This window comes from Poromitra crassiceps, assembly GCF_964638095.1.
Source record: "Poromitra crassiceps genome assembly, chromosome: 16".
NCBI lineage: Eukaryota > Metazoa > Chordata > Actinopteri > Beryciformes > Melamphaidae > Poromitra > Poromitra crassiceps.
This window is the reverse complement of record NC_139645.1, coordinates 23,843,444-23,862,111: the sequence shown is the minus strand read 5'-3', so window position 1 is coordinate 23,862,111 and position 18,668 is coordinate 23,843,444. Positions and strand designations below refer to the sequence as shown.

Sequence of the window (18,668 nt, the reverse complement as noted above, 5' to 3'; positions counted from 1 at the left end):
CTGAGATAATCGCAGTTTTGTGAAATTCAATCAAACAGGCAGAACAGTCACTTTAACCATTTATTTTTGGCATCAGTGAGAGATCAGACATCCAAACAATATAGTTCCGAACGCCCTCTCCTTCAACTCCTCCCTCCGTGGGCGTGTCTAGTGGCTTTCAGCCTGCGTTTGTCACAAGCGAGTGCTCTGCTGCTGCTGCTGCTGCAGCGAGTTCGAGCAGCCTCCCTCCCTGGCAGCGAGTTTGAGCAGCCTCCCTCCCTGGCAGCGAGTGTGGATAGGGCTCACTCGTCTCTTGGGTTTGAGAGCCCCGATGAAGCCCCGTGCGACTCTAGGCTTATGCAAATTTGCAATCCCCCGTGTGCTGCTGCTGGCGCGGCCCGAGAGCGGCGAGTCTGGTGACTGATGACTGTAAAATCGGCAAGCCATTTCCTTGAGAATGGAGGAAGCAGCCGCGGGAGGCGGCTGCTTTTGGTTGACTTTCTCTCTGTCGGGAGGGCACCGTCGCCACCTAGCTGGTCGGTAAAATAGATTATACACATTCAATACTTCCAATATCTCCATAGGAGACGCGGGGGGCATTGATCCACGTAGCACCGTCAAAAAAAATATATTTTTTTTTTTGACGACTCAACTCGTCGTTGGCAGTGAACAGCTGGATTGTGTTTGACGACTCAACTCGTTGTTGGCAGTCAACGTGTTAAGATTTTTCAAAGGAAAAAATACATTAAGAAAAGTACAGAGTTAATATTCAGTTACAGAATGAGAACATTTTTAAGACTAAGCACCTGCACTCCCTCTATCACTAAAGGGGGGGAAAAGTGTAATGGGACTTAATGGCTGGTCTCTTCCTAGGCTCCAGATCACCTGTAGGAAGAGACAACAATTAATATAGATCACAAAAAACAACTAAAATCTTGCATTTCATTAAGGCCAAAAGGTTCAATGGTGTGTAATTCAAAAATCCAGAAAGCCTCTCGTCTCAGAAGTTGATTGATCAGATTGCCTCCTCTTGGGTTGGGCTGTATTTTTACACTTTTTTACACCACAGACCGAGCTGACAAAGTGGTAAATATGATGCTGTAGGCTCAAAACTTTAAAAGTTACTAAACCCCAACCAAATCTGTGGTGAAGCCAGACTGACTCTAATGGTGTCAGGCTGTTCTACTGAGCTGTTTTACCACAACTGAACAGCCTGTGGAGCTCACACTGAAATCTCCATCATTTTTCATTATTTTCTTAAACTGTTTTTTACAGAAATGCTTTAATATGATACAATTGCATTCATGTATTATTTTCTGTTTGGTTTATGCTTATATTATACATTAATCACTTTTGGAAAATGTCAAATTATATAGTATAAATTATTGCTATTAGTTTTATTATTATTATTTATTAGTAGTAGTATAGGTCAGGAGGAGGAGGAGGAATGCTTAATAGGTTTTGATTAGGATGCTGGTCTGATAATCTCTCATTTTACATTAAATCTGTAAACAGTCTTTCTATCTGTGAACTCTGAGACCTCAGCTCTGAAGTCCTGGGGCCGGTTGAACAAAACACCTTGAGTTAAGATTTGCCTTAGAGTCTGAAGGCCCTATCTTCCCAAATGTGTTAATTTAGCGTTTGCGCTCGTTTAACGCCGTGCGCAATGCAAATTGGGGGTGGACACAAGCGTATGCCTGTGATAATTGTGCTGCCACAAGCCAAAGCAGGCGTTTCAGCGCTAAAATGTGGTGATAGATGGCATTATGCTATCGTCAGCAGCGCACAATTACTTTGGGCAAAGAGCTTTGAAAAGGACCTCTTACGCGCAAATACCTCTCTGCGCTAGGTTGCGCACCATCATTTCCGTGCAGCGCAGCGCAGTGCAAGTAAAATCCCTTTTGGATATGTCATTACGCACAGCCTTGCCATACCAGGACATCAAATTATGCTGCTAAAATTGGGTATTAGCAGATAATTCAGAGAGAAACTTTTATCACATCCAAAAGAGGGAAATGAATTGAGAGAACTTGTTGGACAATGGACATAGGCTATTTACCTTCATAACCACCCGGAGGGTCGTTGGCACCACAGATGATCTCTCAATAAGCTCTCTCTGTCCTCGCACGAGTGAGTACACTCTATTACGCATGGAGAGAATTACAGCATATTGCATGCCTCGCGCAAACAACCATTGCGAGACGGGAATCTGATTGGTTTTGATTGACGTAATGCCCAGCCTTGTCTGGCCACGCCTGTGAATAATTCTGGTAGTTAAGACCGCCCAAATCCCGTTTGCGCAGGTATTTTGGGGCGCAGATGATTTTGGCACGGCTCTAATTTGCGCTTGCGACACGTGCCGTTAACCTTTCCGCATCCCGGCCGAGAATTGCATCCCCAACATATTTCGGGGCTGTTTTAACTTAGAAATCAGGGAGGTCACGTCTACCAGACAATTATATCACTTTTAAACAGTTACATTTCTTTATAAATCATTACAAGTATGCTCCCGTGAGGTGGGGATGCTTTTTTTTGCTGCTGCGGGGGAGCAAAACTCAGCAGAACACCTGGTGGCGCAAGGCGGAATGCTATCTTCCCTGCCTAAAGGCATGCGCAAACAGGTGCGCAAGCGCTATTAGGGGATAGCGCCTGACGGAAGATAGGGCCCTGAGTCCATAAAATAAAATTGGTTGCACAAAACACCCTTATAAATCTTCTCCTTAAGGTTAAAAGGTTAATGGACACCTTAAATCTTAACTCAAGGTGTTTTGTACAACCGGCCCCTGGTCTCAGCTCTGGAGTCCTGGGGCCCTATCTTGGTACAAGCGCTATTTGCTTTTTGCACTTGCTCCCTGGATTGCGTACCATTCTGCGTGTTTATGCTATCTTCGGTACGATAGCGTCCACTTTTGCACCGGGTTTTCCGGCCCGGCGCATCTGTGGGTGTGCCTTATGGTAAACCAGGCATGGCCACGCTAAACCTCACGTTTGCTATCATCCCTGTGTGCGCAATTCTTTGCGCTTAGAGCTCTGAAAGCAGGTCTAAAACCCCGCTGCACCCTGAGCGCACCATTATTCTCCGCACTGCTCCAGCAGTGCACGGGAAATCCTTGGGGCCCTATCTTGGTACAAGCGCTATCCGCTTTTTGCGCTTATGTCCGGGTTTGCACGCCTTACGTCTTATGCTATCTTCCCTGCGTCTTATGCTATCGTCCGCCTCCCGCCAGTGCCAATTTGTGTGTTGGCACGACACCTTCCAGTTTTGCGCCGGCGTCTGGGCCAAACACAGGTGTGGGTGTGCCCCAAGCCAATCCAGGTGTGTCCCCGCAAAATCCTTGCCTTCTGTTATCGTCAGCATGCGCAAAATTCTTTGCGCACGGATGTCCCATTAAAATACAAATGCCAGGACATCAAATTCTGCTGCTAAACTTGGGTAACAGCAGATTACTCAGTGAGGCAATCAACTATTATTCACTGAAAACCTTTATCACATGTAAAGTACCACAATCATGCTGATATCCTCTTTCTACAGTGGGCTAACCCCCTCTCTCTCCCTCCCTCTCTCTCCAAAACCTTGTACGTGCACACACACACACACACACACACACACACACACACACACACACACACACACACACACACACACACACACACACACACACACACACACACACACACAGTAGATTACTTTGAGCAAATTGTGTGGGCCAGTGATACAGTAACCCCCTTCCCTGCAATTGCACGCATGCAATAGCCTATTAAGATGAACCTGCACTTGGGACAATTTTGATATGTTGAAATAGGCTAGAATTAAATTCTCACACATCCCTGCCTATTAAAGAAACAGATATTTTGACATGTGTATGTTATAGCCTATTTATATGAACAAAACGTCTAATGCACGTGGACAACCATATGACATTTGCGCAAATGAATTGGAGGGAATGAAAGGAGCGACACTGATTGGTTGTGTGGATGATAACGCCCACACACAAGCCCACACGCCTCTGAATAATTTCCAGAGTTAATCCTGCATAAATCACTGTGGTGCTGGGACAAGTGGCATTTTGCGCATCACGGAGAATAGCAGATGATTTGGGAACGTCCATTAATTTGTGCTGCGCCCGGCGCAAGCGCTAAATTACCGCTTTTGCCACGATAGGGCCCAGTGTTATTGTTATGCAATGCTGTGGAGATGTCCAAATTACGCATGGAGATTACAGTGTCCATCGTGCAATTTCATTCAAATTCATTTGCAGAAACAGTTAAATGCCATCCTTAAAATGAATAGACAACACCTGTTTGATATTCCCTTAAGTGCACATTAAAAAATTACATTATTTTGGGAGTTTATGTGAAAATTATGAGGTGAAAATGTTTTGTTAATATGATCGATTATACCCCCCCTCTCTCTCCGAAACCGCACGTGTGCACACACACGCACACCATACTGCATCGCCCAGATTAATTAATCACCAATGCCTTAATGCCAATTAATAGCCTACTATAATATTAGTCTACAATTATTCCCCCCCTTTGAGTAGCCTACATCTGTCAGTTCCCATCTTCCTCCCTCAGGAAGAAAATAGGCTACAAATAGGGGGTAATGGGAAATGAATTGAGAAAACTTGGACATTGTAGCCTACTTGCAATATTATTGTCAATCAAATGTCCCTGTTTCCCCGTTGCAAACATGTTTCTATTTTCCAGCCAACTAAAGAACCCGAATTGCATCAAGTAAAAGCTGCAAATCACAGATGTTTTCAAATGATGTGATGATTGTTGTGAGATGTCAACACACTTGACCACGCCCCCATTTTGCGGTGCGCCTAGCGCTAAACACGCACAAGCGCTAAATTACCGATTTTACGACGACAAGGCCCCTGGTCTCAGCTCTGAAGTCCTGGGGCCCTATCTATCTTTGTAGTAATTCACATGTATTAACTCACATCTAAAAAGGACACAGACTCACTGCCTGCCTCTAACGTGAAGGTGATAGTAGGAACTCTATAATTAAGAAATTCCTTCAAGCCCTCCAGCTCCTCAGATGAACCAGTGAACACAAAACAAATCATCAATGTATCTACCAACATTTGACAAAAGAACAAGAAGGATTGTTCTTATAAACATAATCAACCTCAAATTTGCCTCGTTTTATATATGAGGTCACACCCATTCTCTCATTAACACTGAGGAAAGCCACAGGCTGAAACACCTCTGTTCACTGCTGCTGTGTGGATTAAAACCTTTTTTTCAAACTTGACCTGTAAGTGCTGCTCGTTCCATTTGACTTTTCATTATTTGCTTGAGCCTAAACTGAGTGAAGAAAAGATATGAATATATAGGGCCCTATTCTCCCACAAGCCTTCGGCGCTAAAACGGGCCTTAAACGCAAAAAAACGTGCCTTGCGCCTGTTTTGGGACGATATCAATATGGCTTTACGCTGCCAAATGCGCTTTAGGCCGAATGGGCGTGGCGCAGTCCCAGAATGGGCCAAAGTGGGCGTGTCGGCCTTAAATCTCGGCGTACTGATATCTTCGCACCTGCCGTAAATTTAGCGCTTTGCGCCTTTGAAAACCAGGCCTATTCAGTGCGCCAGTGCACTTCTGCCTCTCCCCTGTCACCCTTCTCTGTCTCTCTCTGAAACCAGGCCTATTCAGTGCGCCAGTGCTCTTCTGCCTCTTCTCTGTCACCCTTCTCTCTCTCTCTCTGACTCCCTCGCTTAGACAGGCACAACACACTTCCCATATAGGAAAAATAAGTTGTAAATTGTCTGGCCTGTCCCAGCATGCATTGTGCTTCTCCATTTCGCTACTAAATAGCAACCAAATGAGGCGAAATAGATATAAAAGGTCGATCTAAATTAATGTGTAATGGTAACACAACCTGCAATTGTACACATTTCAATATTGGACCAAATGAAACATCGAAATGAATACACCACCCTATGTGAAACATATATGTCCTCCTGGGCCTATATATATCTCTTGTCGTTTTAACGTGATTTAGATAAGTGACAGCGGAACGCGCTGTGATGTCCGCTCCAATAACTTGGCCCTACTTCACATTTAGTTTTACAATAAAAACACATTTATGCAATGACTTTACATAATGTAGGGTATATTTATGTGCATTATTCTACCTGCAGCAGGGGAGAGAAAACGATATCGTTCTGGACAAACTTTCACCAATATAAAATTAATCTCATCATATAGGGATAGGCTATATTTTTCTATCCGATGCATTTAGAACATTCTTTTCACTTTGATCTTGCTATAGTGTAGCGTATTTAAACTGCAGTTATTGGTTTGAGAAGCATAATAATATGGAATAATAGCCTATAATGGAGACAGACAGACTGGATGAAGGGAGGGGGGGGGGGCAGAGCGTTTGGCTTTCATCTGGTTTTGCGGGACCACTGGAATTGGAGCTAAAAAGGCAAGCGTGCGATTCGTTTATTGCAGTTATCCAATGAGCATGATGGTGCATAATTTTACGCTTAAAAGGCGTGGTTGTAATGCTTTAGGCTGCATGCAGCGCCAGCACGACGATATCAAGTGCGCTGGTCCACGCCCACTGATTTGCGCTGCGCCAGGCGCTCGGCCTAGAAACAGCGCCGATGCAACGATAGGGGCCATAGGCTACAATACAATAAGCCCTATTGTATTACCTGCCTTCATCTGAGAAGTCCCTTGCCTCCCTTTCTCTCTCTCCCTATCTCTATACAGTATATCTCTCATTCTCTCTTGGCAATGTAAATAAATAAATAGATAATGATAGAGTTAATTTGCAGAAACAGTTAAGTGCCATTCTTACAGTGAATAGACAACACCTGTTTGATACTCTTGGGAGTGCACATTAAAAAATAACATCATTTGGGTGATTTATGTGAAAATTATGAGGTGAAAATGATTATGATCGATAATACAAATATGTGACGGGTTCTCCACGCACACAAACGGTATTAAAGGGAGTGAGAGACGGGAATCTGATTGGTTTGATTGATGTGATGCCCAGTGTCTGGGCTTTACATCAATCAAACCAATCAGTGTGATCTGCATCATTCTTGCCTGCACAGGTGATAAGCACGCCCATTTCATGATTTTGCATGGAGCACACAGGCATTTTGCACGTCAGGGAGAATAGCAGAGGGTTTGGGCACGCCTCTAAATTGCACGAGTGCCCACCGTTAAACACTGCACAAGCGCTAATCAGTGCGTTTGCGAAGATAGGGCCCCTGGTCTCAGCTGTAAAGTTCAACTTCTTCTTTATTCTTTATTCAGATTGAGGTTCTGCGAGTTGAGAGAGGTTCACTGTGAAGTCGTGGCCTCAGCTCTGAAGTCCAACCCCCATCTGACAGAACTGGACCTGAGTGACAGCAACCTGCATGATTCAAAAAAAGTGAAGCTGCTCTGTGCCGGACTGGAGAGTCCACACTGCAGACTGGAGACTCTGAGGTCAGACATCATATTTAATAATGTGCTGATATGAATATTATATGGATTTTGTAATGTGTGGACGTCTGTATAGAGTCGATCAATCTGAAATCAGACATGATCTGGTTTTAGGGGCTTAGATCTCAAATTCTACTCATGTTGTTTGCCTTAATCATTTTACTCTGGAGAGGAGAGAGAGGGAGAGAGGGAGATTCATATAGGCCCTAATTCACCTGATTACAATTTATGCAACTTCTTTGATTCCGTTATATAATACTTGCTTTCTTGCCTTTAAAGGACGGCTTTACCGGTAATCAACCCACTTTGTATCATATATAATCTCAGTAATATAAGCACATGGGCAGCCTTTATCTTCTCTCTCTGTTTACCTCACGGAGAAAAATGCTCCTGCTCCTGTCTGCAGAAACTCTGCCCCCGTCAGCTGCAAGTCATTAATGCTCCTTAAGGCTCTCAATGCATTCTCCGTGGACGTGCGCATAATTAAAAAATAAACAATAAACAATAACAGCCGCCCTCAAGCAGATTCCACGTCTCCAGCAGAACTTCCGCAGCTCCGTTGTGACGTGAAACGCGTCACAACGGCGCGCTATGCCAGAGGAGGAAATGGGAGATCTCTGTGAGGAAAACACAGAGAGGTAAATACTGTCCATGTGCTTATTTTACCAAGATTATTAATGATACAAAGTGGGTTGATTACCAGTAAAGCTATCCTTTAAAGTATTGTATTTATTTGTGTTCTTTCTTTTTGTTGTGTCAAACTCTTCCAACAGGCTGGCAAGTTTGACACAAACAACAACACACCAAACCTCCATCCAAAAACACATAACAGAAGTACAGTAGATCAGGCTGCCATCAAAGCCCTGTGAAGCTGATATTAGTAATATTGTTTATGAAGTCTGTCTTCAGTCAAATGTGAAGAAAGAGAAAGTGGATTATATCACACAGCATCAGACTCCAATGCTTCATGTATCACAAACATCCACCACTGCATATTTAGCATGCTATGGCATGGTATTGTTTCAGTGGTGTTGATGTGACTGGAGCTACCAGAGCCACACACACACACACACACACACACACACACACACACACACACACACACACACACACACACACACACACACACACACACACACAGAGTGAGAACTAACTTGAACAATGAATCTAACATTAAAAATAGCTACTGTAGCAGGGACAAGGTACAGTGTCCCTGCTACAGTAGCTATTTTGGATGCTAGATTCATAGCCAGTTTACAGTAGGCCTGACTAGGGATGTCACGATACCAGAAATGTAGTAGTCGATGCCGATACCAGTGAAATTCCACGATACTCGATTCTTTTCGATACCACGGTAAAAATAAAAACAAAGCGATAAATCCCATGTAGTTCAACATACACTCCTTTATTAGAACCATTTCTTCAGTATTTAAAACAAACAATACTGTGTGCGCTACAGATCAGTTGTGCAGGCATAGAATTGCTTCTCTTTGAAATGCTGGGTGATGAGGTTTCTAGTTTCAGTGTAGAGTTTGGGGATCTCTGTGTACATGAAGTAATTCCTACATGGTAGCTCATATCTGGGGTTGAACTTTTCAAGCATTTTCTGGAATCCATGCTTTTCTACGGTGTAGATAGGAACTTTGTCCATGCATATGAATTCAGCAACTGTCCTATCTAATTTCCTTGCTTCATGTGAGTCATGGCCATATTTTTTGAGCTTCAGAAAAGCCTCCGTTTATTGTTGGCTGTTGCTGCTGCTGTGGCTGTTGCTGGCTTTGCCCTGGCCCGGCCCTGTCCTCCTGGTCCAAGTCCTCCTCTGGCTCATACTGTGAAAGAAAATATATATTTAATTTAGTAGGTACAGCTTAATGACTACACACACACACACACACACACTGCAAGCAGTAGTTTACTGACATGGAGTGGTCGTGACATAACGTTTTTTTTATCGTTTTTTTTTGACAGAGTGAACGGTAGCCTATTACAACCGCACACACACACACACACACACACACAAACACACACACCTAAACAGCAATGCCAGCCTTCCTTCTCAAACAAAACGTTTGATAACTTATTATTTCAGGGTTGTTTAACGTTACCTTAGGTAACGTTATTAATAGATGGGCAATGACAACACGTTAACACGTTGTCAAGTTACGTTACGTTGAAATGAAACGCACTCACCTTGAAATCTTATTATTTCAGGGTTGTTTAACGTTACCTTAGGTAACGTTATTAATAGATGGGCAATGACAACACGTGTTAACAACACGTTGTCAAGTTACGTTACGTTGAAATGAAACGCACTCACCTTGAAATCTTTGTAGAGGTCTGGATGTCGGTCTTTTAGATTCTTCGCTAAGTTGGATGTGTTCCCCCCTTTCATCTGGAAACTGCGCCGGTGTAACATACAGGTTTATCGGGTTCAATTATTAATCCATGCTCATCAGCCTCGAATCCAAAGTACTTCCATACCAGACTTTTGGTGTTTTTCTTGCCAACTAATGGAGGGGCAGCTGTCGCTGCAGTTGTTAAAGAAGCAGATGCGGGTGCCTCCGCCATGTTGCATGTTGTTCTCCTGTGTGTAGTGTGTGGGTATGTAGTCACGTGTTCACGGCTGCACGTCTTAAAAAAAAAAAAAAGGTTGCCAGATAACTGCTGATTTACAGCCCAAAAACAACACAAATGAAGCAACCAGATTTGCCTCCTCGGTTCCCGTCGGTACTTTGGGTATTGGAGGAAAGCGAGTACCGTCACGTTTTCAGAATGTTGGTATCGACTTGGCACCGAAGTATCGGTTCTCATGACATCCCTAGGCCTGACTGAGCAGTGAGCGCTGAACTGCAGGTATTCATGGTGAAAATCCTGAAAGCATTTAGTTATGTTATGAATCTGGCTAACTCAGTTAGCTGGCAAGCTAGTAGGTCTAGATCAATTTTAGGCAGTGTAGCCACTATAAGTTAGCCAACGTTAGTTGACAAATGGTCTCAGTTAGCTAAAGCTGACAATTCAATCAGAAACTGAAAAAAGAAGCTGTCCAGCTAAATGCTTTCGGTACTTTAAGTGATACCACAATCACTTAGCCGGTTTCTGAAGTCGATCTCCGCCGGGCCATACCCGCGGCAGACACTAATTGGGCTTGGGAATCAATCCCAGAATGCAATCCAAATCAATCCCAGAATCCAAAGACAATGCAAGATTGCGCATTGCATCTTGCATCTCAGTGATGGCATCATTGATGATGTCATCCGTGATGTCATCCTTCCTGGCTGAGGCTATCCACCATATTTCTAGCTGCCATGATGCCTGATGGGTGCTTCTTCCGCTTCCGGTGTAATAGACTGTTTTACAGTCTATGGTTTTAACTTGACAAAAAAAAACGTTTATGAGGATTTTACAGCAGAGCTATTCTGCTCTACAGCCGTGTCGTTCGGGTGCTGGGATAACGTAATGCATTGTGGGTAGTCGGCTACTGTTGCTAATGCTAGCGGCTAGCGTAATAGTTACTTTACATGGCAGTAAAACGCCACTGAATGACCAAATTGATTTAACTTTTAACCATTTCGAGTAACACTGTCTCCATACGGACCCCCAGCGTTGGTTAGTTGTTTATAACGTGACTATATTTATAACTTTTATAAGGTACTCCAGTTTCTGGTTTATAATTCAGGTCTGCAGCCGAGTATAACAAAGGAAATGGCAAGCTGCAACAATAAGTCACGTTAAACCGGACCTTGTACCCACAATTATTTTTTACAGTGGGGCATTAAAAAATAAGGTGGATATAAATTCAGTGATGATGTCATCAGTGATGATGCCTTCACTGATGTCATCCGTGATGCTGTCATCAGTGATGTCATAGAGCAGGCGAGGCCGCAATGCGCAGTGGTCATCAGTGATGTCATAGAGAGGCGAAATATGAATGGCGGTGAACGGAGAATAACGTTACTTTTTTGATCCCGTTTGAGTTGTGCCACAGGGTGCCAACATTCATTTTGTCAATTTAAAACATAACTTTGCATGTCAAGAAAGTCGCAGTTTGTCGCCAAACTGTTGCACTATAAGTTATAAATCAGAAAGACTACATACGCTGTCGCCTAAGTGACGTCACTTTCTCTACCGGCAAAGCTGAAGACCGGCGATATGCAACAAGCTTCCACGAGCTATGTAGTTTTTATACGAAACTAACCCCTGCGTTTCAGTTTGACGACAAACTGCGACTTTCTTTACATGCAAAGTTATGTTTTAAATCGACAAAATTAACATTGGCACCCCGTGGCACAATTCAAACAGAATCAAAAAAGGAACGTTATTCTCCATTCACTGCCATTCATATTTTTTTCAACGCTGGTACAGGAAGTGACGTTTCACTTTGTCTCTCTATAAGAACAAGTGAGCCAGCACAGCAGGTGAGCTGCAGGGTGGGCATGCTGCCTAGGATGTTCAGCTGTAATAATTTGAATTGTTATAATAGTATGATCAGATCTCGGTCACCAATCATACATGTTGCTACCTTGGAAACAAGAGAAAAATAAATAAGAAAACAATCAATATGACTACCTTGTCCTCTAGGCCAGTGGTTCTCAAAGTGGGGTCCAAAAAAACTATTTTCACTATAATTCCATCCATAAGTATAACAATGACAGAATACATGACTATTTTGGTCATGGGTTTCATATACTTTCTGTAATAAAACATCCAAAAGCAAATATCTTATCAGATGGGGGACCCTGAGACAAAATCTTATCAAATGGGGGTCTGTGGTCTAATTTGTGTCAGTTTAGGGGTCCTTGATGTGAAAAAGTTTGAGAGCCATGTGTATCTGTTTAAGTCAGGATTCTGTATAGCCTCCAAATGTCCACTAGATCTAGAGATGCCTTCATTCCTTGAATTTCACCGAGAGCCTGCATGGTTATTGTAGGAATGAGTACTTTACTTTACTTTATGTCATTTAGCAGACGCTTTTGTCCAAAGCGACTTACAATGCAATACAATACAGTGCAGTACAATATACAATCAAAGAATACACATTATCAGCAACAATACAGAAAAATATATCAAGCAATGAACAAGGTAAAAAACAACAAATACTTATAAAAGTATCACTTATAAAGACACAGCAAACAATAAGCACGGTGAACAATCAACAACTGAAAAGTAGCACTCTACTGTAGCGCTTTCAGCGCTCTACTGAAAGGTCTGATCCGGAAGGGCCAAAATATAGTCCAAATAGGTGAGTACCTGCTCACCTTTGTTTATATTTAAAACTGTATTGAAATTTCCAACTATGATATTTTGGTTATTCTCTTGAGAAGAGATAATACTATGGATTTCCTCTAAAAGATTGGATTATCTCCATTTGGAGCATATATTGATTATATTGATATTATAAGTAGAGCTGGGTATTGGTTCAAATTTCAAGAATCGATTCGATTCCGATTCACAAGGTTGCGAATCGATTAATCCCGATTCGATTAGATTCCGATTCGATTAATTTCAATATCGATTTGGTTAGTGATACCAAAACGTGTTTTTTGAGCTGTAACCTGAATTACATGACTGTCCAGTTATGTAACACAGGGGTTCCCAACCTTTTTTGCGCCAAGTAGATAGATGGGGAAAAAAAGTTGCGGACCGGTTGTCAATTTTAATATATTTACTCACCAGGTGGTGACAATACAAATAACAAATAACAAATAACAGCCTTTTCATCTGTCAATAAAGACACTTTCACAATTATGCACAGTGATTTTATTTCAGCCTATATAATTTCTAAAAGTAGATATTAATGATCAAACATTTCCATTTATGTAGCCTACAGTATTTATGTTTTTGTTTCAACTACAAACATGAATAAACGTCAACTTGAAACTATGTTTCAACTACCACACACAGCATAATATTTTAGCCTGTTTATTAAAAAAAAAATAATAATAAAAAAATCGATCTCTGGACATATGAATCGATATCAAAGGATTAAAATTAAAATCGATAAAAAATCGGAGAATCGATTTTTTTTTTAACCCAGCCCTAGTTATAAGTTATCTATTGTAACATCTAGCATAGATCTCTATCTTCCATTCTCATCAGTTTGGACAGCGTGGACTGTCTGTTGCAGTTCCTTCTTTTTTCTGATCCCCCCCCCCCATTTTCCCCCTAGTTTTAATTGGCCAATTTCCCCCTGCTGCCCCACTTGGTGCTCCAACCTCTGCCGATCTGGGGAGAGCTGTAGACTCGCACCATGTTTTCTCAGACACATGCGCAGTTGCCAGCCGCTTATTTTCACCTGACAGCGGGGAACTACACCAGCAGGACGTAGCACGTGGGAGGATCATGCTATGGCCACCACTTTCCTTCCGCCCTGAACAGGCGCCCCAACTGACCCGAGGAGGTGCTAGTGCAGCGACCAGGACACACCCATAATCCGGCTTCCCACCTGCAAACACATGGACGCCCGACCAAGCCGGAGGTAGCATGGGGCCGTGAACCTGCGACCCTTGTGTTGTTGCAGTTCCCAAAATCATAGCCCCCCTACTATTTCTAAGGCCATGACTAAAATATATATTATATCCCCAGTCCATTCGGATTTCCATTTTAACTCACTTCCTAGATTTGATAAAACCCTGCAATATTTGATTTGCTCTGATCTGTTGCTTCCGTATAGACAATTGGAGGGTTCAGGTTAAGTTAGGGTCCAGTTAGGGTTAAGTTCCCCATCCAATTCAAATTCTGCTTTTATTACAACTTTTCCAGATAAACTGCCATCTGAAAATTGTGTCCCCAAAAAAGTGGATTCTGGACCATAACTAAATATTTATTTATTTATTTTAAACTACTTGGCATTTAGATGTATTCATCTGGTCTGTTACAGAAAGTTTTCAAGGAAAATGGGCTAATCCTGAAACAGAGGAGTGACAGTCTGTCTGGTTTCAGATGGAAAGACTATATAAGGCTGACATGATGCTGATCCACACTGACAACAAAGTCCATTGGATTATAAGACACTGGATTGGTTAAAGCTTTAATGGAATATTGTATTGTATTGCTTTATTCTTTACTCAGATTGAGTGGTTGCAGCTTGTTAGAGACTGACTGTGAAGTTCTGACCTCAGCTCTGAAGTCCATCTCCTCCCATCTGAGAGAGCTGGACTTGAGTTACAATGACCTGCAAGATTCAGGATGGAACCTGATCTCTGTTGGACTGGACAGTCCAGAATGCAGACTGGAGACTCTCAGGTAAAGTCAGTTTACAGTTTTTCTCAGTTGATTCAACACATTTCCCAAACTTCTCTCAAAACAGGATTCCTGAATCTGCAAAGGTTGTCCCGAAGGTTTTACTTGATGATTTGACTTTTATTGATACAGCTTCACGCCAGTGAAGCTAGTTGAACATAGAGCAGCTAGATGTTAAACAGTGGGAAGGTGACAACATCATCTACCCAGTTTTAACATCTGTCCTCTGGTTACTAGTTAGAGAATTCATATTAAAATGTGACACCAGCGGGCGGAAGGTACCGTAATTCGGCCGTGGCAGTTCTGTGCAGCAGAGCGTCAAAGTATTTTCTTGAAAAAATGTGGTTTTGCTTTTTTTCCAATAGTACAAAATATATTATTTGAACTATCCATTCCACATAAAATTGAGTCGTTTTAGAATCAGTAAATAGGTATATTTAGCGATTTAAAAAAATCAAGATTTCAGGCTTGAGTCGCCTAGCTGAGGCGACTCAAGCTCATTTGCATGCGGCGTTTCACTGGCTATAATGTCTCTATTGTTCCGAGTTTGGCGGGAGAGTTGCTGAAAATTTCCAAATCTGGTTGTGCTTCACTGTTTTTTGGATAAAATTTGACTGAATAACGATATTTGACTGTGGTGCTGCTGACGTTGGGACTGTTTAGTGGTAGATTTGCGGGGAATAGCGGTAGGAATATCGACCGACGGCCTGTATAGGCCCGGAACGGTATTCTTGCCGTATTCTTGGCAATCTGCGAAGGTATGGCAGGAGTAGGTATGGAGGGGATTGTGGCAGGAGAGAAGGGGAAAGGGGGTAGTAAGGGGGGGAGAGGAATAGGGAATCAGCAGAGTAAAAGAAAAAAGGAGTCTGCCGATAGTTCGAGTGCAACGGAGAGTGAGGGGGGTGATGAGGATGAGCTGAAGGAGAGAGTGATAAATGTAGTGGTGAGATTTGTGGAAGAGGGGGGTGTAAAGAAGGTTGAGCCGATGAAGTTATCAAATGCCATTAAAGGACAAGTTGGAGAGGTGAAGTATGCAAAAGTTTTGGGGGATGGAAACTTGCTTATAGGGTGTTGCAGTGAAGGTGATGTTGGGAAGGCAATGCTAATGAAGACTGTGGTAAAAATCAAAGTAGCTAGAGTAGTAAGAGTGGGGGAGAAGAGGGACGGGGGGTGTAAGGGGGTTATTTCTGGAATACCTATTACAGTTAATATGAAGGAGCTGGTGGAACAAGTGAGTAAGGAGAATAGGTCAGTAAAGAATGCTAAAAGAATGACAAGGGGAGCTGAGAAAATAGAGACTGAGACTATTTTGATTGAGTTTGATGGCAATGTTCTCCCAAATGAGATATATTTTGGATTCATGAGGTACAGTGTTAGGGAATTCATTCCAAAGCCAATTAGGTGCTTTAAATGTCAGGAATTTGGGCATATGGCTATGGTGTGCAAAGGGAAGAAAAGATGTGCTAGATGTGGTGGGGAACATGACTATGGGAAGTGTGGAGCTGGAGTGGGGCCAAAGTGCTGTAACTGTGGGGGGGAGCATAGTGTTGCTTACTGGGGATGTGAAGTTATGAAGAGAGAGGTTGAAGTGCAGAAGATAAGAGTAAAAGAGAAAGTATCCTATGCAGATGCAGTTAAAATGGCGGGTAGGAAGGAGCAAGTGAGATATGTTAGCAGTAATCAGGAGGGTGGGAAAGAGCAGGAGACAAGTATTATGCAGAAAGTGGAAAGAAAGATGGAGGAAGAGAGAAAGAAACTGGTGACGTTCATAGCAGGAGTGATAAATGCGACGGTAAATACAACATCTAAGACAGAAAGGATTAAACTTGTGATTATGGCAGCTGTCCGTCACCTGGATATGAGAGGGTTGGGATGGGAAGAAGTCAGGGATGAGTTGAATGCAAGTGCAGAATTGCAATGTATTGGGTGATAGTCACAATTTTAATCCTCCAGTGGAATGCAAGAAGTCTGATTGCGAATGGGCAGGATTTTAAGCAGTTCATTTACAGTAGGAGGGAGAAACCAGACCTGGTTTGCATACAGGAGTCATGGTTAAAACCAAATCTAGACTTTATAATAAAGGGATATGTGGGAATAAGGCGGGATAGGAAGGATGGGGTAGGGGGAGGATGTGTCACCTTTGTGAGGGAGGGCATTCCCTATAGAACTATAGATGTTGGAAATGAGTTAGAGTGTGTGGGTGTGGAAGTGTGGGCAGAAAGGAGGAAGCTGCTGGTTATAAATTTCTATAACCCATGTAGAAAGTTAGAACTCAGTAAGATGGAGGAAGTAGGAGGAAGTGGAGGTAGCTATGTATGGTGTGGGGACTTTAATGCACATAATGTGTTATGGGGGAGTGACAGAACAGATTACAATGGGCAGGTAGTGGAAGAATTGTTAGATGAGAATAATCTAGTAAGTTTGAATGATGGAAGAAGCACAAGGATAGATGTGAATTCTGGGAGGGAATCTGTGTTGGATTTGACATTAGTTTCTAATACTTTAGCTCCATTGTGTGAGTGGCAGGTGTATCAGGAGGGGACTATTGGGAGTGATCATTTTCCAATATTTACTAGAGTAGAGATAGCAACGGGACAGGTCACAGAGAGCACAGGGGGGAAGTGGATTTTTGGAAAAGCTAACTGGGGGAAGTTCATGAGTGAGTGTGAAATAAGTCTACAGCAGGTTAGTGACAGTATGAGTGCAGAAATGATGAGTTGTGAAATAAGTGAGGGTATAATAGCAGCGGCATTAAGTTCTATTCCTAGAAGTAAAGGAAGGGCAAAGAGAAAGCTAGTTCCATGGTGGGATGATAAGTGTAAGGAGGCAGTAAAGAGTAGAAACAAAGCATTCAAACTGGTTAAAAGAGCTCATAATTATCAGCATGTGATACAGTATAAACAAGCTCAAGCAGTGGTTAGGAGGACAATAAGGCAGACAAAGAGGAAGTATTGGAGGGAGTTCTGTGGGACGATAGGGAGTAGCACTCAAATAGGAGAAGTCTGGGGTATGGTAAGGAAAATGGGGGGAGATAGGAGGGAATGGAGTTATCCTGTGTTGAGCTCGGGAGCAGGTGGTGATGTAGCAGTAAATAATAAGGAAAAGGCTGAGCTAATGGTTAAGACCTTTGTTAATGTACATAGCTCCAATAGTTTGACAGAGGAGGGAAAGAGAGGCAGGGAAAAAACGAAAGCTGGAAATATGGAGGCTCTAAGGAGAAAGGAGAGTACTGAGAGTGAGATGGATTTACCATTTACTATGGGGGAGCTGAGGAGAGCATTAGCAAAAACAGGAATGAGTGCACCAGGGAGTGATGGAATATGTTATATAATGGTTAAACATTTAGGAGAAGGGGAATTAGAGAAGGTGTTAAAGTTATTCAATAAAGTATGGAGGGAGGGGAGAGTCCCTATGAGCTGGAAGGAAGCCATTATAATTCCAATCAGGAAGCCTGGGAAAGATCCTAGTAACCCAGGAAACTACAGGCCCATCGCTTTAACATCCCACATCTGTAAGTTAATGGAAAGGATGGTCAATGAGAGGCTCATGCACTTTCTGGAAAGGAGGGGGCTGGTGACAGAGTATCAAAGTGGCTTTAGGAGAGGGAGGGGGACAATGGATTCAGTGTTGTGTTTAGAGGATGAGATTAGGAAAGCGCAGGTAAATAAGGAGATAGTGGCTGCAGTGTTTTTTGATGTAGAGAAGGCGTATGATATGTTGTGGAGGGAAGGGTTGATGATAAAACTGCATAGGATGGGAGTAGAGGGAAATACTTTCAATTGGGTTATGGATTTTCTAAGTGGGAGGGTTATCCAGGTTAAAGTAGGGTCAGAGGTTTCAGGGAAACATGTGATAGAAAATGGTACTCCCCAGGGGAGTGTTATTAGTCCAACGTTATTTTCAGTTATGATAAATGATATTTTTGAGGGTATTCCAGCAGGGATGGGGAGGTCGTTGTTTGCTGATGATGGGGCCTTGTGGAAGAGGGGAGGGAA

General features: G+C 42.7%; 1 protein-coding gene across 1 annotated transcript in view; it reads left to right on the top strand.

Annotated features, from left to right (window-relative positions):
* Nucleotides 1-18,668, top strand: part of LOC310791534 (NACHT, LRR and PYD domains-containing protein 3-like) — a gene marked incomplete at its 5' end in the record, with an annotated part of 89,673 nt that overhangs the window by 45,306 nt on the left and 25,699 nt on the right. Inside the window, 2 exons of the mRNA XM_083653208.1 lie at nt 7,264-7,437; nt 8,208-8,211. Of these exons, the coding sequence (XP_083509334.1) occupies nt 7,264-7,437; nt 8,208-8,211 (178 nt within the window). The remainder of the gene's footprint in view (nt 1-7,263; nt 7,438-8,207; nt 8,212-18,668) is intronic.